Source organism: Lepidochelys kempii, chromosome 1 (assembly GCF_965140265.1).
Source record: "Lepidochelys kempii isolate rLepKem1 chromosome 1, rLepKem1.hap2, whole genome shotgun sequence".
NCBI lineage: Eukaryota > Metazoa > Chordata > Testudines > Cheloniidae > Lepidochelys > Lepidochelys kempii.
Genome location: NC_133256.1, coordinates 10,955,101 through 10,975,836, shown reverse-complemented (window position 1 = coordinate 10,975,836; position 20,736 = coordinate 10,955,101). Strand labels below are relative to the sequence as shown.

Genomic DNA, 20,736 nt, shown 5'->3' with positions numbered 1-20,736 from the left:
AAAAAGTACTATATAAGAGCTGGATATTATTATGACTAAGGTTGTATTGCCTGATTTGCTTAGTTTGTCCACCATAACATTGCACAAAATGTTTATTTTTGTGTGTGTGCATGGAACAAAGAAACAGAAGACTGGCTTATTTCATGCTCAGTGTGGCAGGATTTTCCATTGAGCTGGGAAAATTATAGTGAAAGGAAACCTAATTGCACTCCAGTTTCATGAGGACTCCACCATTGAAGAAAATAGTCCATCACACAGTAGCTACTGCTGGTCCAACAGAAGTCTAAGGCCTTACCTACACTTAAAGTGTAGATGCTATTGTTGTACTGGAAAACCTTCCTAGCGTAGACACAGCTTATACTGGCAACAAAGGGCTCTTGCCAGCATGGCTTATACTGGTTTCCTGAGCAAAATAAGTTGTAAAGCATTCATGCCGATATAACTGCATCTACACTTGGGCTTTTTGGCTGGCTTAAAAATGTCTTAAAAAACACCCCCCCACCCCCACCCCCCTTCACAGATGTTACTATTCTGGCAAAGAGTTTCTGGAGATGGCTAGAGAAACACATTAGGACATTCGTTTAGTGGATCAAATCCTGGAGAAAGGGTGCATCTTGAGAAGGCTGATAGAGCCCCCACTTCCTCCCTCACCAGCAGGATAGAGTAATTGGAAGGCAAAAGTAGCGTCTCTTTGGTTGATAAGTCTTGGGGAGCTCTATGAAGAGAAGGGTTTTTGTTTTAAGCTTGGTGGCTCCAGTGTTCTCTTGTTTGTATTGTCTGAACCCACAGAGTTGAGTGCCACTGGCAAATAACATTGCCAAGTGATGCTGGGGGAGAATAGTGCTGCTAAGAGCATAGGGAGAGCGTAAATGCTGTCACGCTGCTGGTCTGACAGCCATTCATAAAGCTAAGATTCTCTGGTGAGGAAACGCTGCTAATTGGGGGTGGAATTAGCAATAACTTTTTGAATTGACCTCTTCAAATGAACTTGTTTACTGGATTTATCACAAAGAAGGGAAATGGGAGGATCCTCTTCGTTGTGCTGGAGAATAAATTGGAGATGTCCTTCAAAACACAATGGCTGGAGCCTGGGAGCCCTGCCTCCTGTTGCTGCTCCATAGACATGTTTCTTGGAGCACAGAAGATTCTCAAGGGTTCTTCTTGCTTTCTGCTATTGTACAAATTCTTTTTGAAAAAGATCAATAGCTAAGGGAATCCTTGGGAAATGTGAATGTATACGAATGAGTGAGTCCAGAGGAGATGCAGCGTTAAGGGAACTGGCTAACAAATTTATCAGACCGCTGTTGGGTTGTTTTGTTTTTTTGAAAGCCACAGGGAATTGGCAAAAGCAACTCTTCCAAGAGGAACCTAGCACGATCCTGGCAATTAGCCTATCTTCTATCCCCAGGAAAATAACAAAATCTGATATTAAGAAAATTGCTAAATACCTTAGGCCAAATCCCATGGTCCTTTCAATGGGAATTTTGACCGAATGAAAAAGGAATGAGCCTTTGACTCCTAGGGGATAACAGAACCATGAGCAATAGGCAGGCTGGGTGAAGTCAATAGGGCCAAGATTTCACCCAATATGCTTATAATGACTCGATCCTGCAAAGACTTAAGGAGGAACTCCTGAAATCTAATCCCGCCTCTGCTACTCACTTGTTCTGTGGCCTTGGGCAAGTCCTTTCTCCTCTCTGTAGTTCAACTTCCCCTCCTGTAAAATGGGGGTGATGACAGCTCCCTCTGGGAATGAATTAATGTCCGTAAAGCATGTGGAAGGTGTAAAATGCTATGCTATGTATGTGGTGAATATTGTTAGTGGGAGTCTGCAGTGCATCAATGGGGCATCCTGGAGACCCCTGGACATGTTGTGTGACAATTGCTTTATGATATAGACAGATCGATACTGTGGTAAAACGGAGCCTAAACAATCAGCCTAAAGAGAACAGAAGAGCGAAGCCAATGTGTGCCGGGGGACGCACCTCTACCCTGTTTAAGACCAATCTCAAGCCTGTGGTGAAGTTTGGCTACCTAGAGCATACGCAGCCCCAGCATACCACAGTTGCTGATGAGGCCACCCATCATATAGCCAAGACCTGCACTGCATTTGCAATGCTGTCGCACCACCTACGGAACGATAGGGGTGATGAAATTAGCACTAATCGAAATATCTGTCGGGCAGTCGGGCTGACAGTGCTTCTGTAGGGTTGTGAGACATGGACAACGTATGGTTGCTGCGTTAGGAAACCTGTCCGTTCCATAGGCGCTGTCTTAGGTGTGTTTTGCATGGTCAAATGGTGGGACAAGATTCCCAATATGAAAATCCTTAATTGTCACCGGATGTCTTGCTTTCAAAGCATGCTCTTTAAAGCTCAGCTGCGTTAGCCTTAGCATCTCATTCATGCGGCCAATTCAAGGCTACCCTAACCCTCTGTGGTCAGCTAAAGAGAGGCACCTGTTCTTTATGGTGGCTGGTAGAAACGCTATAAAGACACACTGAAGTCAAATTTGAAAGCATGTGTCAGAGCTGGGCCATGGGTGGCCAGCGTGTGCTAATCAGGGACCAAGTTGTGATCAGGAGACCTGTGGCGGAGTGGAGAATGATCCAGGTCAGGATAGCAGGAAGTCAGGGGCAGGCACCAAGTTGCAGGCAGGAGGTAAATAGCGGAGTCAGGGATGAACCGGGGTCAGGAGCTGGAGTCACAGTAAGGCAAGGTCTGGAGAAGAAGCAAGCAGGCAATCTGCATCATTGCTCAAACAGCTCCCTGTGATGGCTTCCGGGTTTATAGACTGGCATGGGCCAATCAGAGTGCTGGGGAGGAGGGTGCCACTAAGTCCCCACTGGGTGGTATTTCCTGCAGTGCCTAGCTTCACAGGGCTCCCCAACGGAAACCGAGCTTGAGCACCCGGTGGCGATGCAGAGGCATCCGCGACAGTGGCCCAGCACCTTCATGGTCCCTGGTTCTAGCCCCTCAGGTGCCTACAAGCACGTGTCACTGACATGCCACAGCCCCCACCAGAACAAAGTGGCAGCCTATTTGTCACATCCCTGTTAACCACGTAGAAGCGAGGCTCATTTACAGCTTATGTGAGCAGCGCGAAGCAAGGATGCATCAGCCTGCAATGGTCATGGACTGTCTTGTCTGTCCCACATGTAACTGTGTTTGCAGTTCTTGCCTTTGTCTGACCACACATGTGCAGGTTCACCTGTTCTGTTTGCCAAGTCCTTGTAGCGTCTCATCAACATGAAACTCTGTCATCATCAGTCGGAGCCCCCTGAATGGACGCTGCAGGTGGTCCATTGGTGACTGGAGTAGAAGAGTGAGATGGGAGGGCCGAGGTCCCTTCATAGGTTGTCCATGGTCTCCTGCATAAAGCAAGGGACTGGAAGGTGCATTAGAACCCGGGGCTCCCTGGGCTGCCATGGTCTAGTGGTTAGAACAGGGTACGAGGGGGCAGGAGACTGCAGTTCTGCTCCTTAGTGGTACATGCTGGTCATAGCAAGAGAGAGAGCACATGGCTCATGATTCTCAAGTCCTGGCTCTGCCAACAACTGAACCCAACCATGCCTTGGTTTCCCCCACGGTATAATGGAGAATACTTTTGTCTTGGTTGCTCCTTTCATTTCCTTACCTAGTAATAATAACTACTGTAGACCTGGCCGATGGGGACCGAATGGCTAGGCAGCAGTTCTGCGGAAAAGGACCTAGGGGTGACAGTGGACTAGAAGCTGGATATGAGTCAGCAGTGTGCCCTTGTTGCCAAGAAGGCCAATGGCATTTTGGGATGTATAAGTAGGGGCGTAGCGAGCAGATCGAGGGACGTGATCGTTCCCATCTATTCGACATTGGTGAGGCCTCATCTGGAATACTGTGTCCAGTTTTGGGCCCCACACTTCAAGAAGGATGTGGATAAATTGGAGAGAGTCCAGCGAAGGGCAACAAAAATGATTAGGGGACTGGAACACATGAGTTATGAGGAGAGGCTGAGGGAGCTGGGATTGTTTAGCCTGCAGAAGAGAAGAATGAGGGGGGATTTGATAGCTGCTTTCAACTACCTGAAAGGGGGTTCCAAAGAGGATGGCTCTAGACTGTTCTCAATGGTAGCAGAGGACAGAACGAGGAGTAATGGTCTCAAGTTGCAGTGGGGGAGGTTTAGATTGGATATTAGGAAAAACTTTTTCACTAAGAGGGTGGTGAAACACTGGAATGCGTTACCTAGGGAGGTGGTAGAATCTCCTTCCTTAGAGGTTTTTAAGGTCAGGCTTGACAAAGCCCTGGCTGGGATGATTTAACTGGGAATTGGTCCTGCTTTGAGCAGGGGGTTGGACTAGATGACCTTCTGGGGTCCCTTCCAACCCTGATATTCTATGATTCTATGATCCTTGTTGTGTCTTGCCCCACTAGCCCTTGGTTGGGGGCGGGGAGGTGTTTTGGAGGGGCACTGGAGCTGTGTTTCCCCATGGCTGTGACTCCTCCTCTTCCAGTCTTCTCCCTCTCTGCCTGGTGGAGGCAGGGGCTGCAGGTTAACACGTGGGATGACAGCGAATTTGAGAGCTGTTAGAAGAGGCTAGTTCCCATTGTCTCCAGTTCACTCCGGAACAAAATGAGCCAGCCCTGATGAGGAAGGAGCTGTTAGCATCTTTAATGTGGGGAATCCAGCAGCAAGGAAACAGAAGTCTCCTGGTAGCTGGGCTGGGAAGAAAGAGACGTTTGCTGCTGAGCTGGCGCATGCTGGGGATCAATGGTTGACCCTAGCAGGGCTTTTTTGGAGAGGGGCCTGAAGCTATGTTTGCAGCAGATAATGAGTTTTCCTATGTTCAGTCACACAGTGGAAGCGAAGGCAAAGGGACACAGGGAGGAAGCAGCCAAGTGCTGTGGCTAGGAGAAGGCAGAGCTTTCTGCACTGTTGGAAGGCAGCTCTAAGTTACAAGCCTGCAACACCTCTTAGCTGAGGATCTTGCAGGCAGGTGGATGTCAGTATCATCCCCATTTTACAGAAGAGGCACAGAGAGGGTTAAGTGACCTGCTCAAGGCCACACAGCAAGTCAGTGACAGTGCTGGGGGGAAAACCCAGGAGTCTGAGTCTTCTGCCTGTCCTAGCCACATGCGCTCTGAACTGGTGATGCAGACCATGTGTGCATCCTCGCTACACCCTGGGAGGTGCGGCAGGGCTGTTATCCCCATTGTACAGATGGGGAACTGAGGCACAGAGAGACTTGCCCAAGATTCCCTGTACCACTAGGAAATGATCTAATGCTGTGATGCTTACATTGGAGACCCAGAGAGCAGGAGTGTCTCAAACCTGGGCTGACAGAGATGAATTAAAGGAGAGCATCAATTGAATTGAAGGAGAGTGTGCATCAAAGTGAATAAGAACGTGAGGCAGATAACCTTTGGTTGTCTCTTCCCCTCCCCCCCCCCGAACCCCCCAGCACACTCAATCTAATTGTGTATTGAGCGAGATGAATGGGAGAAGGAGATTAAAACACAGGTGACTGGTGCACAAAAGCCAGTGTGGGCTGTGTGAGGCTGATCAGTGTATTGATTTATGCTGCGCATCTTGGAGCTTGAGGGCGGAAGGGTGTTGTCCTGTTGCTCTGTCCCATCCCATCCCTGGCTCTCTCAAGGTCAGGCATCCAGGGGCATGGTGCTGCATGGGGAAAGGGAAACGGGTTATTTCCTTTGTCTTCCTGGAACTCGGGGAAAGACAAGTAAGTGGGTGGGTGGGGGTGGGGAGGGGTGATTCTTCTCTGGGTTTGTTCTTGGATTAAATGACCTCTGTCTCTGCACAAGGTCATCTGCTCCTGCCGCTCTCTGGCCTGGGCTGTGACACATGGATGCGCTTTGCTTCTGAAGTGCAACGTCCTCACTGCCCCGTGCAGTCTCCCATCACACACAGGAGCAAAGACTAGAAGGTTGAGGGTAAAGGCAGGCTCTCATTTCACACAGACCTTGTCAAGATAAAAAGCCTGCCTCCACATTGCTGGCCCTCCCTGCTTCAAACACACACCTGGATTTCTGCCAAAACCAGGCCTGGCGTCGGTGGGCCTTGGGCCCCGGCCTTCCCAGCTTGTACACACAAGAGGGACGCAAGAGATTTTAATTGCCTTGCCATGCTCTGGCCTCTCTCCCTGGCCTGACCTCTTTGCATCAGCACTGAGCAAAGGCCCACTTTGAAGCTGCCTCTTCAGCAGAGGAGCTGCTAATTAGGCCCTGTCCTGCTGGGTGTGTGAAGTGACTTGCAAAAAGAAAAGGAGGACTTGTGGCACCTTAGAGACTAACCAATTTATTAGAGCATAAGCTTTCGTGAGCTACAGCTCACTTCTTCAGATGCATATCGTGGAAACTGCAGCAGGCTTGGTTCACTCCAGCCAGGCAGGCTAATAAACAAGAGCTGGATTCTCCTCCTGGCTAGGAGGTTCCAGGCCGGGGTCTATCAGGGCCCAATGGCCGTGTTTGATAGTTGGTTGTTAGTATTGAAACCCGTTAGCCTGGCACATGACCACTAGCCATGAGGAGAAAGAGACTGTTCTACTCTTTTGAGTTCAGCAGAGAGAGGGCAACTTCAGGGGAGCTCCAAGGCCATGGCTGGGCATTGATTTCTGTCCGAGCTCAGAGTCCAGTTTGCTGCTCGGTGGCAAGTTCAGGGCCCTGAACGGTGGCTTCCCCTGCAGCCCGAGCGGATTGGGAGGAGAGCAAATGGCGGAGGGTCTGACACTCTGCAGCAGACTCCTCCCAAGTGGGGGCGGCTGCAGCTGAGGCTTCCAAAACTTGTTTGACTCGTGACTTGTTTTTGTTTTTTTTGGCCTGTTTTAAGATGTCCAGGTTAGGCCTTGTCCACTACACCCGCTACCCCGTTGGGCGGTCCCGTGACCAGGCGCTAGCTCCCTGCTGTAGTTAAAATATCGTCAGTCTTACAGCACTGTGAGGATGGACCTTTGAGCCGTGTTCCCAAGCTTTGCTGCGGCTCTGCTGAGTTCTAAGGCCCCGATTGTGAGAGACACAGACCCAGGGAGTGGGGCCCCAAATGCCTATAAGCCAGCTTTTGTGCCTTACAAATTCTGGCCTTAGGCAGGTGCTTGCCCAGCCCCCAGCATAAATTAGAGCAGCCTCGGGGGCTACCTGAACTTGTGGTGACTTTGAACAGGCCACCGTGGGCTACTCTGCCTATAAGAGCTGGACCTGAGAATGCTTTGGTCATATTCCTCCCCTTATATATCCCAGTAAACCAAGATGTAGGCGCATTCCAGCTGCTCTGTGTCTGCCTGGGAATCCCCCCTACCCCACCACCACCGCTGGTGGCTGGTTAAACCAACTGTGCGGCCCCTAAATGGCAGCTCAGCTAAGGGGCTACAGCAGAGCCCAGAATTGGGGGCCTAAGCGTATAGTCCTGTTTACACCACCAGACTTAGTTGAGGGGCCCCGTGTCCTAACCCGGGCCCCGGACACCACAGCTAGCCTATGGGACCTGTGCATGCAGCTGAAAGCTAAAGTTCCACGAGTGGAATGAGTTTGGGAGGTCTTAGCCACACCGGCCCTGCTTTTGTTGGCGGGACCCTGCTGGAGCGCAGTGACTCGGCCCTTTGCTTTGAATGGATCCCCTAGCAGCGAATGGCAGGCGTTTGCAGTGCAGATGGAATCTCCTCCCTGGACCCTTGTCTTAGGGCAGGAGGATGCTGAATTCACGATGTTTCCTTGAGATGGGACTAAAATCCCTTCCCCGTGGCTCCCCATACATTAGAAGGGTAAGCGTGTTCCCAGAGCACAGCCGCGCACCAGCTGCAGCCTTCCCTTTCTTTGTGTCTGTAATATTGATGTGGTGCTTGGTGCAGGCTGGCTCAGAAACCCCTTCCTCTCCAGCACCACTGCTTTTGCCTCCTCAAATCCTCCTTGTTCTCAAGGACGTCAATGCCCCCAAAACATCTGCTGCAGGATCGTGGAGAAGGAAGATTTAAGGGGGTTGGAGGGGTGTGTGTGTGTGAGAGACTTAAAATTCACCCCTTCGTGCTTTCTTGTGTTTTATTGCTACAGTCCCCTCAGCCCCAGTTGCACCAGGGAATGCAGGAATATTTATTAGAGGTATTACAGTAGTACCTAGAGGCCCTGTTGCGCCAGGCACTGTACGACCTCAGAGTAAGGAGCAGCCGCCGCCCTGGAGAGCTTACTGTCTACATAACCCAGCCAGGTAACAGGTGGAGGAAGGACGGATTATCTCCCCCATTTTACAGCTGGGGCATTGAGGCGTTGGTTAGGCTAAGTGACTTGCCCAAGGTCACAGAGGGATTCTGTGGCAGAGCAGGCAAATGAAGCCAGGATCTGTTTGTCAGAGTGGCTGAGCACCCTTTCCTCCTACTGACAGCAGGCCTGGGATGGCTCCAGCTGGGCACCCAGAATCAGAGGCTAGTTCAGTATGTTTGGGCCTTAATGACTTTCCCGAAATTTCACAGCAGGCCGGAACCGGGAACAGAACCATGCTCTCCAGACTGCCCTTGTTCCTGTGTCACGGCTGCTCTCGGGCTTGGGCCATGACGATGCAGGAGCAGGCAGACTGTGCTGGACCCCATGGAGGAAGCAGCCAGCCCCAGTGGGGCCCTGAGGTGCCTACACGGCCGCTCCTGTGGGGAGAGATGTAGAGGATTTAAACTGACCCGATGAATGGGCTGTAGGAGGAGAGAGCAGCCTGGTATACAGGCGGGTGTAGCAGCGCAGGCAGCCCCTGAACAACGCAGCCCTATGATAGACCGCTGCCTCTGTGCTAAAGCCACCCACCCAGCGGGGCTGCCTCTCCTGCAGCTCACCAGTCAGGCCCTGTGATAGCCACCCCGTAGGGAGGCCATTCGATGGGGGCACAGCAGTGCCATTAAGTGGCCACTCACCAACTCCACCAGTTGCCTGGCAGCATCTCCCCAGTCAGCAGGAAACCTGTCCGGCTCGGCCACGAATGGCTTCGTTTCCCAGCTTGGCCTTTTAATACCATTCTGCCCCTGCAGGCTGTGTAGACAGCGAGTCCTGTTTGAAGGTTGCAGGGCAGGGGGAGGCCAGGCTGGGCCGGGGCTCCATCCTGAAGCCCTTTGCTGGCTCCATCCTGTGCGATTCTACACCCACATGGAGGGAAGGCGTGTCTGTCAGCCACGCCTGCCTTGCATGGTGGCCTATGCTCTGTACAAGGGGAGTGTTTTGTGCCAATCGTTAATGCCAGGCATTGCTGCGCGCTGATCATTGGCAGAACAGGCAGCAGGCATGCTGGTTTCCCCAACGCTGCCCTGGGGTGAGAAGCTAGACTAGCCTCCAGCCCCTTGGTCGGAGACCGTCCGTTCCCCTTTGGTCCATCTGGCACTGACGTACACCCTCTCGCAGGTGCCCTGGTATTGCCCCTCCCTGGCACGCTCCATACTAGCCAGTTCTGGGACCTGACCCTCCCGTAGGGCAGGGGCTGAGGACATTCGTTCCTCTCCATTCCCTGCTGTCTGTGGCTCCCGGGCAGCAAGACCAGCCCATAGTCTGTGGCGAGGGCTACCCACGGACAATGAGATTCTTTACTGGCACCCGGCCCCTGCGGTATGAGCCACTTGAGCCATGTCCGTGAACCACTGAGTCTAGCCCATGGGGAAGGATGGGGAAGGATGGGGCAGGGCATTTTAAGGAGGTGGGAGGGAGGCAGCTGCTGGCAATTTGGGATTCCTTTTGATGCATCCCAGCTTGAGGTTCGGGGGATGGCTCTGGCCATGTGTTTCCATGGGGATGCCATTCACCTCCTGTCTCAAACCTCTGCTTTCTAATCATATTTTCCCCTGGTTGAATTATTCACTGAGTCACCCCCCTCCCCCTCCCCAAGCTGGGGGGCCTGGAGGTGGCCAGGTCATTGCATGGGTTCTCGCCTCGGCCACATTTCACTCTGGACTATTGTTCGCTCCCACTGAGTGCTCCATAAAGCAGTGGTCTCCAAACTTTTTGGCTCTCGCACCCCCAGGGTAAAGACGGGAAGACCTGCCGCAGATGTGCTGCCGATGGAAGAAGAACGGAAGACCTGCCGCAGACGCGCCGCCGGAGGGGAACACCAGCCGTGGACGGGCAGAGCTGCTGCCGAAAAAAAGAAACAGCGGAGTGCCGTCTGGCACCCCTTGGGATCATCTTGCGCACCCCCTGGGGTGTGTGCACCCCAGTTTGGAGACCACTGCCACAAAGTCAGTGGCCAGAGGCCGCTGGCAGAGATGCAGTGATCAGTTCCACACCCCAGGGCACCCCGTAAGGTGCTGGGCTCTTGTGCCGCTGGCATGGATGGGGGTTTATTGCTGCCTGAGTTTCACAAAGAAAGGTACTGGCCAGTGGGCTGAATCAAAGTGCAGTGCTGCTCCCGGGGTAGCCCAGCTAACCCCGCAGTGCCTGAGCAGAGCACTCCAGCACCTGGTAATGGAGGGGCGGGAGTGCAGTCTTGTAATTAGGGCACAAGACAGGGACTCTGGGCGCTCTGCTCTGCCACAGCCTCCCTGTGTGACCCTGAGCACGTCGTTTGGTCTCCATTGCCCATCCGGGCTGCTGCAGACTTGCCATCTGTACAATGGGGATAATACGATTGCCTGTCTCCCACCCTTTGCTGAATTAATAATGAAAATGTTGTAGCCAAGCCCTGGCTATTAGAAACCAGGGTGAGAGCGAACATGGGGCAGGCAGCCACATCTCCCCACTGTGGGGCTCTTACACCCTCTTCTGAGACATCTGCTACTGGCCGCTGTCACAGACCGGCCTCTGGATCAGATAACTGCTGGGTCTGATCCAGGCTGGCCCTCCCTGTGTCCTTTGTCTTCTCTGGCTAGACTGCTTGCACTTTGGGGCAGAGCCTCTCCCTCGGTGTATGTACAGCCCCTGGCACAGTGGGGCCCCACCCTCAGCAAGCAGCTACTGCAATACCAATAGAGAGAGTAGGTCAGGAGGCCTTTCAGCACCACGGTGCCTGGTTGTCCAGCCATCCCAGGTCGGTGGTGGCTAAGTCTTGTCAGGGTGACTGCTCTGAGAGCTGTATGTGGACTGGTTGGGGAGCTCAGCCCAGCACCTGGTGGACAGCCGCCACCCACACAAATTCACCCCCACAACTGGAGCTAACTGGCAGCCTTGGGGAGAGGCCCAGGACTGATGGGGCCACGGAGTCGGAGCCCTCTCCGAGGCACAGTCCAGGCTGGAGAGGCATCCCCTGCTGTCTGTGTGGATACGGGAGGTTTCCGTCTCCAGGGCCATCAGTCAAGCTCCCACCTCCAGCTCTAACACTCATGCTTGTTGCACTGGCTGTCAGAGGAAAGCGAGCTGCGCTCCACGCACTCGTGCTGTGACCGAGGGATCCCTATGCTGTCCGCAGCCGGCATGTCTCTGCTCCGGAACGCGCGTGTCTGTGTTCGGCCTGGCTGAGGGTTTCGTGCTGTGTCCTCCCATCGCTCGGAACGCTCAGTACGTTACCGGGGCTGGTCGAGGTGACGCTATCTGTGAGGACCCCTGAAGAAATCCAGCTGCTCTCTGAACCCATCTGCTGGAGCCGCGTGTGTAAGAGAAATCAGCACAAACTGCTGGTCACGTTCAGGCTCTGAGCCCTTGGGGTGAGCGGCTGTCTGTGCCGATGGCCAAATCTAATCCATCAGAGGCCTGGCTAAGCCACACGTCCAGCTGGGCCAGGGCACGGTTTCCAGCAGGGACCTTACCAGCATCCCTGATTCTGGACAGTCCAAGGACACAGGCGGGAGTTCATCTGTTGGGTTGTGCTTTAATCATCCCTGGAGAGGGCCAGCTTGTAGCCAGGTGCCCTAGCACATTGGCAATGGAGGCCGTTGCCTCAAGCTGTGACTTCACAGCTCTCTCTTAACCCTTTGCTGTCACCTCGCTCACATCCAGCTTCCGTCCTTCCTTTAGGCCAAACGTGTGCCCCGCTCAAGCGGCAGGTTTCCTCCCACGCTGGCCCTCGGTACACAGCAGCTGGTTAGGCAGGAATGAAACCCAGCACTCCTGCCTCTCAGTCCCATCCTCAGTCCACTCGACCACACGCAGCACCAGTAGCTAGTGCTGTGTGCTTTGCTGCGGCCTGTTGGGCCAGTAACACAGGGCACGACCGTTCCTTGCACGTGTGATTTGTTCGTGGGGGGTGCGCCCCTTCAGACTGCAGTGTACCTAGTGTGGCCTCTTCACGCATTGACTGTTTTAGGCCCTGATCCTGCCCCTCTTAATGGGGAATTTTCCCGTTGGCTCCAGCTGGCGGTTTTAGCTGCACTGCAGCATGTGTAGAGATAACAGCTAGTTTTAATCAAGTCAGATCAAAGCTAGCTCGAGTAACAATAGCAGGGGCAGCTGCCCAGGCTCGCCTTGCCCGCCCGGCACCCTGGGTACATCACGCCTCCAGCTTGCAGAGTAGACGCACCCTCAGGTCTCGGGGCCCTTCTGCGGGACGTCTGTAAATCAGTCTGAAGGAGAGCGGAACCATTTAAAACCAGTTTAAGCTCTCACATCATTAACAGCCTCCCTGAGCAGACTCCCGAGGTACAAATAAATACATTTTAATAGGAGGCACAGAGCAGAGAGCTGCTAATCTGCATTAATTCCTCTCCTGAGGCTTCAGCCGCAGAAATGAGCAATTCAATACAGATCAAATGCCCAGGACAGACTGGGGGAGATGGGTTCTGCAGAGGGCTGTGCACAGAAACCCCAGCAGGAAATCTGGGCTGCAGCAGCAGCATTCGCTCGCTCTTGCTGCACGTCTGGTTGCTGGAGGACATTTTGTTAAGCACACGCTGCAGCTGAGGCTGATGATTGGATGCTGTGTGCTTTTCAAACATGGGGCGGGGGGTGCATGAGAGAGAGAGAGACTCACCCACCTGAGCTGGGGTTGTGTTGCCCCCTGAATTCTTTCTTCCCAGTAGTGCAAGTGTGTTCCCCAGAGAGCTGGGTTCTAGGCCCAGCTCTGGCAGTAGCCTGCTCAGTGACCTTGGGCAAGTCTGTTCTTGTTCCTGTGCCTCAGTTTCCCCTCCTGACCTTTGTCTATTTAGACTAAATTTTTTGTGGCAAGGACTGTCTCTTACTATCTGTACCTTCAGTGCCTGGTATAAGGGGGCCTTGATCTCAGCTGGGGCCTCGAGGGCTTACCATAATTGGCCAAGTGAAGCGCGATCCTACATTCAGCCGCAATGGGGTCAGTTTGGATGTAACAATAAGTTTTGAATGCTACAGCCAATCAATTGTAAGATTTCAGGGAACATGCTAGGCCTCAGTGAGCAGAACCCTGTTGAGTTTGATGCAAAATGGAAAAACCGGATGAAAGAAATGCGGGAGACACAGAGCCCCTGGCATCTGGTTAGCAGAGCTAGCAGCTTTAGCCAGGTCTGTAATTGTCTAGAAAGCAAAGAACCAGTTGATGGCACCGTTAACATCTTCCAGCATAACAAGACCCCCAGCTGACCCCTCAGCTAAGCTCTGCCCGTCATCCCAATAGGGTTAAAAATGTTGGCACCCTGAATGACTTATCTGCCAGACAGAAGGAAAAGAAATAAGAATGGTGGGGGGAAAGGGGAATCAGGGCCGCTGGCACTGGGCAGGAAATGGGGGACCCTGGTAGGGGGGAGAGAGAAATGGGGGGGGTCACAGCCCCTGGCATGAGGGAGGAGGTGGGATGGAAGGGAGCTTGTGGGGGAATGGAGAGATCAAAGGAACCCTGATGTGGGCAGTGAGCTTGGCCTACAGAAGCAATGCAGCGTGCCACCATCCGATGTAAAGATAGTTCCCAGGGGTCCAGATACTGGGGCGTTGGGGTTTGTAGAATTACTGGTGACAGGAGCAAGTTTGGAAAGACGTCCGTGCCCTGCCATGCTGCAAACGCTATTGACCATGAGGGTGAGGCAGAGTCAGGAGCAGGTGGCAAGGCATCACCGTTGGGTCTAACATCTGTGTTGCCCTCCTCGTGTAGGTCCATATGTACAACCCGTATGACGACTATTACCAGACAGTTCCCTTGGACTCCCACCAGACCATGTACGTCAGCTCGGGATACTATGGCAACCAGTACGGAGGTATGTGTTTCCCCATCATGGCCTCCCCACAGCCCACACTGTTGGGGGGGGCCCCAATGAGGCGGGGGGTTAGCAACCGGCCAGGATCCAGAGGGCTGCACCCAGCCTGCAGGAAACGGAGCAGATTTAGACACCCGTGTTATTTACTTGACAGGTGTTCAGATTTCAACCTCTAGAGCGCAGGGCCCATTTACACCCCAGCCAGTCAAGCCACAGTATCATTCTTATTAATTTACTGAGGGTTTTGCTTATTTCTGTGCATAAAGCAGAAGAGGACGCTTAATTCCTTCAGGAAATACATTTCTTGAGTTTTGTAACTCTAGGTAGAATTCAATTCTGTGCCTAGCTTCACCAGGAAAGGACAAAAGGTCACAGCTCATTAGTTACTTGGCATCATCTCTTAAAGCTAAAATGGGACAGTTTATAAAGAAGCCAATATTTTTTTTAATTTAAAAATTAAATTCCTACGGTAGTCTAGCACTGGTCCAAATTGCATTGCACAGCAGCGCTGCTGCAGACTTCTGGGCCATTCCTGGAGTCATTTGCAAAACATTATATTCCCTTCACGTATTTAATGTAACATAAATGCGTTGAATTTACTGCTTGCAAAAGGTGCTGGATGGACACTTCCTGCTTTTGAAAGGTGCTGAGATACCATGGTGGTGGACACCAGCATCAGAACCTCATTACAGTCCCTTCTGGCCTTAAAATCTATGGGGCCAGATTTTTAAAGGGATTTAGGCCCCTAGAGACGCAGGTAGAGGCCCATTGAACATCCTGCCAGGCTCCTCTCTGCATCGTTAGGCACCTAACTACCTTGGAAATCTGGCCCTATGAACCTAGACAGACAGGACTAGAGACTGATGCTCTGTCTGTTTCCTAATGGGTAACAGCTGCTGCCTCACCCTGGCCCAATATCGACCATCTCATAGGAAGGGAGAGGAGTTCATTCTGTGTAGTCCTTGGCCTCTCTGCTCTGGCTGCCAACAGGGACACCAGTTAGTTCCAGGTGTGGACTGGCCTGAGACCCAGCAAATGCAGTGCACAGAGGCCGCTGACTGGGCAAGGCTGTTCTTCAGTAGCTGGGTGGGTGCTGGATGTGGGGCTGGTGAGGCTGGATGGTACTGGCATGGGGACCAGTGCTGGGCAGGGGCTGAAAACTGAGGTTTATTGGTCCTGGGAGGGGGCTGGCTGGGGGGGCTGGGATGTGCCGGCCTTGGATGGGTGGTCTGGGGTGGAGGGTGATGCTGGGGTTTTTATTGGCACTGGAAGTGGGGGCTGCCTGAGACTTACTGGTGCTGGATGGGGGATTTGTGTTTGTAGTCTGGGTTGGGGGGCTGGTTGAGGCAGAGAGGCTGGCTGGGGGGTTACTGGTGCTGAGAGGGGATTAGCTGGGGGGTTACTGTGCTGGCTGAGGGTCTGGCTTGGGGGTTACTGGTGCTGGCTGAGGGGGATTGCTGCGGGGATACTGGTGCTGAGAGGGGATTAGCTGGGGGGTTACTGGTGCTGGCTGAGGGGGATTGCTGGGGGGGTACTGGTGCTGAGAGGGGATTAGCTGGGGGGTTACTGGTGCTGGCAGAGGGTCTGGCTTGGGGGTTACTGGTGCTGGGAATGTGGCCTGGGTTGGATGGCTGGTGCTGGCAGTGGAGACTGGCTGGGGAAGGAGTTAGTGATGCTGGGAGGGGGTTGCCCCAGAGTGTGACTGGTACTGGGAGGGGCAGCTGGATGGGGGGTTACTGGTGCTGGCAGTGAAGACTCGCTGAGGAGTTACAGATGCTGGATTTGGGGCTAGCTGGGGGGTGTTACTGGGGCTAGGGACTGGGCTGGGGATCGGGCTGAGGGATAATACTGGGGCTGGGGGGGGGGGGAATCCATCTGGGGGTGCTACTGGGCCCGGGACAGGGGACCAGGATGGGGATGCTGCTGGGGCTGGGATGAGGGATCGGGCTGTGGCTGGGACGGGGGATCGGGCTGGGGGGGAGTGACTGGGGCTGGGATGGGGGAATCGGGTCGGGGGGTTGCTGGGGCTGGGACGGGGGATCAGGCTGGGATGGGGGATTGGGCTTGGAGGTGTTACTGAGTAGCTAAGCCAGAGAAGCAGGGATGTTCCATGGGACGTTGTTTCAGAATTAACCCCCTGCCAAGCAGTGGGCAGCTGCCGCTTTCTCTCCTCCAGGCTGAAGGGTCCCAGGATCCGCTGCCCTGGAGCCAGTGTGCTAGTCTGAGAGCAGAGGGAAGCTGTGGCTAGGACACATGACCGACTGGGGGCGGGCGTGGGGGGTGTAGCAGCTTCCCATCAGAGCCTGAGCTTGTCAGACATTTACAGGAGCCAAATCCCTGGGTGCCCGGCTGCTCCCCCTCCCGTCGAGCCACATCCCTAATGATAGGGTGACATCTGGTGGCACCAACCTGGAACTGCCCTGGCTGCACCCGCGACTTCGGAGCCAAGCTGTCACAGCCTGGATGCAGATGGGCTCTTGGCTCGCCACAGCAGTGCAGGGGGCCAGCCCTGAATGGCCTGGGACCTCTGGCAGGGGTGGATCTGCACAGGGCTCAGGCAGCCGTCCCTGTCCCTGTCCCTGCCGGAAGGAAGGATGCAGGCCCTGCAGTGGGAATATACATCAGAAATTAAATTAAAGCTGTTTCCTCATCTCTGGCAGGAACCTGGAGGTGGAGAGGCCGCATGCCCTGCCTCAGGGCGAGCCGCGCTCTGAAGCGCGGCATCTGTGCAGCTCAGAGGGGTGCTGTGTCACGGCAAGCCCAGGTCCTGCTTGGTCCTATCATGGGCATGTTAACCCGCCCACCATCAGGGAATCTGGCCCCTGGCTTGCCCAGCTGGGAGATTCCAGACTCGCACCAGGCAGTACCTGAGCAGCGGACCCAGCTCTGGGGTGGTGCGTGAGGCAACACAGCTGTACACACACAAGGCCCCGCGGAAGCTCAGAGCCAAGAGCTCCTGGCTTACGTCTCCTGGGCAGCTGGTTCCTGCAGAAAGTGCGTTTATGCTTTCCTGATTATTAGAGCAACTGGTTCACTTGATTGGCTTATTCAGAAGTGGAAGAGAGGTGTTGCCTTTGTTTTGTTCAAGGCTCAGTCACCATGGCTTGTGTGCGCGCTACCGCACCCTGCTGGGTGGAAACAAATACTGCACTGTGTGTCATAAGCCCTATATTGCTCACTGCTCCAGGAGATTGTCAGCTCAAGCAGGAAGGACACACCCTCACAGTTTAACTAGCCAAGCAAGCAATGCATCACGAACCCTGCCCAGGCTCTCATCAAATGCCCCAAAGCAGAACCCAGGTCTCCCCCTGTCCCCCAGCAGCTCAGATCACACCGTACCCTGGTGTTGAGAGCGAGAAGCAGCGCTCCCCAGGTCCTGGTGAAGTCCCTGCGTAAGCTCGGTGCTGCTGTAGGTTCACTCCTCTTGCACAGGGCTGCAGGAACAATGGTGTCCCTGGGCACCCTCCTCCATGTTCACCCTGCATCTCCTTTTGTCTTTGCCCCTCAGCACCTGGAGTGACTCATGTGATTGTCCGCGAGGACCCCTACCGCGTGTCGGGAGACCAGATGGCTTTGGGCCTGCTGGCTGGTGCCGCCACCGGGGCCGCCCTGGGATCCTTCATGTGGATGCCGTGCTGGTTCTAGGAACTCACTCGCCTGCGGGACGCCTCTGCACCAAGCGCTTGACCGAGAAGTTTGGGTTCCCTCCAGGAGGCCTGCGGGGCGATGCCCTATAACATAGATCGTTGTAAGGTTCCCCTCCCATCCCCAATGAGTCTGCACTTTGCTTGGCGTGCCTGACTAGGTGCATTGGTGGCATAAATTTTCCTTTGCCTCCTAACCCAGCAGTCATTAAATTTTCTGATCACTCAACACACTCCAGATGCCCCTGGCCCACACTGACCTAGGCACTGTGCCTGCCCAACCAGACCTTGACCAGGGCCAAGCAGAGAGCGCTGCAGAGACCTCCGGTACCTCCCAGCGTCGTCTCCTACTCCGAAATGACAGCTTCTGCTCCTGGCCCTCCTCTGAAGAGAGGGACAGAGGAGGTGAGCACGGAGCCAGATCCTTAGCTGGTGTAGGAGGATTTAATTCCACTGATGTCAGTACAGTGATGCTAGCTTACGCCAGCTGAGAATCCTGTCTCGATTGGCCCATGGGTTTCAGATCCCTGTAGCGTACAGGCCAGTGCTGTGTAAGTTGCAGATGTTTTATACGTTGCATTTACAAGAAATCCTCCTTGGACTTAAATAGGAAGTATAAGGAAACAGCCCCTTTCCTATGTAGCAGCCCCCCTCAGGTGTGTAACATATATAGAACATGTGCCTGACAAGCTGTGTAAAGGAAACACAGAAGTCATCCCATTGTGGGGAGAGGGGGCCAGGGTATTTTAGTTTAGACGTGATTCTATATGGTCCAGTGCACAGTGAAGAGCAATCGGCAAAGTCTACAGCGTATTTCACACCACCTGTAAAACGTACTTGGACATGAGCCACGCGAATCCTTCTGTGTCCTATTTACACCAGCGCATGTTGACGCTTACCCAGCGTCTGTTACACTCCACTCACCTATTAAAAAGATACGACTCACTCGCTAAGTGTATGACGCCCTCTGTCCTTCCCCCACGGTGCTTTGTGCTGGGGCTGGCCTGTTGGTTAGCGCCCAGTCCCTTCTTCCCCCTACGGTCTATCCCTCAGCCCCATCTCTTGCTCTCTGAGCTGCCGGGGCTGAGAATACCACCCCCAGGCGACAGGACAAGGGAGGTCTTTGTGGCAACCCTGCGGTGGACCCCCAAAGCGCTAGGCCATGAAGGGGATCGCTGCCACACAGGTCACTGCCAGCAGGGGGATTCAGGAGGAGCGTGAAGTTCAGCCCTTTCACGGGCTCATGGCCAATGCTCAGGCCATGCCAGGGCCCCATGCTGCTCAACTCTTACTCCCCCTTCAAGGCGGCAGGACAGTGAGTGAATAGGACGTGGCAGGCACAAGCCATGCCCCTCCCATTGGCCCGGTTCCAGCCACTTCTAGATGGTTTCTGCTTTTCACTACAGCCTGCACTGGGGGTGCCTGACTATACGGCCAATTCCACACGTGGCTGCTTGAGCCCCCAGACTGACCACCTGCTAGGAGCAATGCCCCTGGTTTGACCCCAGGACACGAAGAGGGAAAGCAGCTGCAGAATAGATTGGCCCAGGCTGGGATGAATGGGAGGAAGAAATTATACCTATTTTATGCCATGTGCAAGGGTGCCCATTCTCTGCCCACCCTTGGGAGTGGGTACACGCAAGAGTGGAGGGCAGTATGCCCAATCTGTGCCCAGTGGCAGAACTTGGTACATGCAAGGGTGAGGGGGGCAGTATGCCCATTGTGCAGCCACGGGCAGGAGTGGGTGTGCACAAGGGTGGGGGGGCAGTATGCCCATTCTGTGCCCACCTGTATTCCAAGAGGCAGGCAGACACCATGTAAATTGCTGAGGGAAAACAGGCTGTTTTCCCATCTCTCCTAGCAGATCTGTGGGTGGCAAGGGGCAGTTTTTACACCCCACAGGGTTTCTAGGAACCCAGTGCAATCCAGTAGCAGGCATTAACCCTAGCCGTTTCCCGTGCACTGTCTGGTACTGTGTTGTAACCCCCGTTGCTCACTGATATTGGCACGTCCAGAACCACCCAGGGTGTTGTCTGTGAAGCGTTCTGTGATGCCGCTGTACATCTGAAGCGCTGCAGAAATGAAACACGACCCTCTAGTAACAGTGACGCCTGCAAACGCACCTCGCCCCTGTGTGGTTGGTGGCTTCAGCAGTGCTGATGCGTCTGGCCTGAGGCATTGCTCCCAGAGGGGGAGTTGTGTTATGAGTGTGGGGCTAAACCCCCAGTGGGATTCTATTTTAAAGAGCCCCTCTAAGGATATCAGGGATAACAGTGGAGACAGACCATGGGCCAGATTCTGACCTTGTTTGCCCCACTGTCAGACAGCAGCAGCAGCTCCATTGACTTCAAAGGCGTGACCTGGGTTTACCCCAGTGAAAGCTAAAGCATCACATGACCTTATCTGGTGTAGTGGAGAAAGGTGCCGGCCAGTAGCTCAGCACCGTTCTCATTCAGCTGCTGTGAGGGCTTTTCCCCAAGGATAACTGACAGAATTGTTTACAATTCAACAAGTGATTTCCTTATGTGCATTAGGTAAGAGTGCACCTGCAGACAGGGTTAAGGGGATGAGCAATCAGCCTTAGCCACACTGTCCATTTCAGAGACTGTGAGGTATTTACTGTGCTGCTAAAGGGACACAGAAAACATAAACCATGTACTTAAAGACAGCCCTTGTGTCTGTTACTAATAGCTTAGCTCAGTGGCAGCCAGGGGTACACGTACCCGTAGGAGTATGCAGAGATCGTCCAGGGGTACATCAACTCATCTAGTTACTTGCCTAATTTTACAACAGGCTACATAAAAAGCACTCACGAAGTCCATACAAACTAAAATTTCATACAGACAAAATGCAACAGTCAGCAATTGTTCAGTAACAGTGTGGCTATGACACATGTATTTTTATGTCTGCTTGTGTAAGCAAGTAATTTTTTAAGTAAGGTGAAATTTAGGGTAGGTAAGACAAATCAGACTCCTGAAAGGAGTACAGTAGTCTGGAAAGGTTGAAAGCCACTGGTTTAAGATGATTTAAATTGCAAGGCTGTTAAGA

At 53.6% G+C, this 20,736-nt stretch overlaps 1 protein-coding gene across 4 annotated transcripts in view; it reads left to right on the top strand.

The window, feature by feature from the left end:
* Positions 1-18,641, top strand: part of PLEKHB1 (pleckstrin homology domain containing B1) — a 36,646-nt gene extending 18,005 nt beyond the window's left edge. For all 4 annotated transcript variants that reach the window (XM_073334623.1, XM_073334632.1, XM_073334649.1 and 1 more), the window contains exons 6-7: positions 13,942-14,044; positions 17,553-18,641. In XM_073334623.1, coding sequence (XP_073190724.1) covers positions 13,942-14,044; positions 17,553-17,689 — 240 coding nt within the window. In that variant the 3' untranslated portion in view covers positions 17,690-18,641. The remainder of the gene's footprint in view (positions 1-13,941; positions 14,045-17,552) is intronic.
* The last annotated feature ends 2,095 nt before the right edge of the window (positions 18,642-20,736 follow it).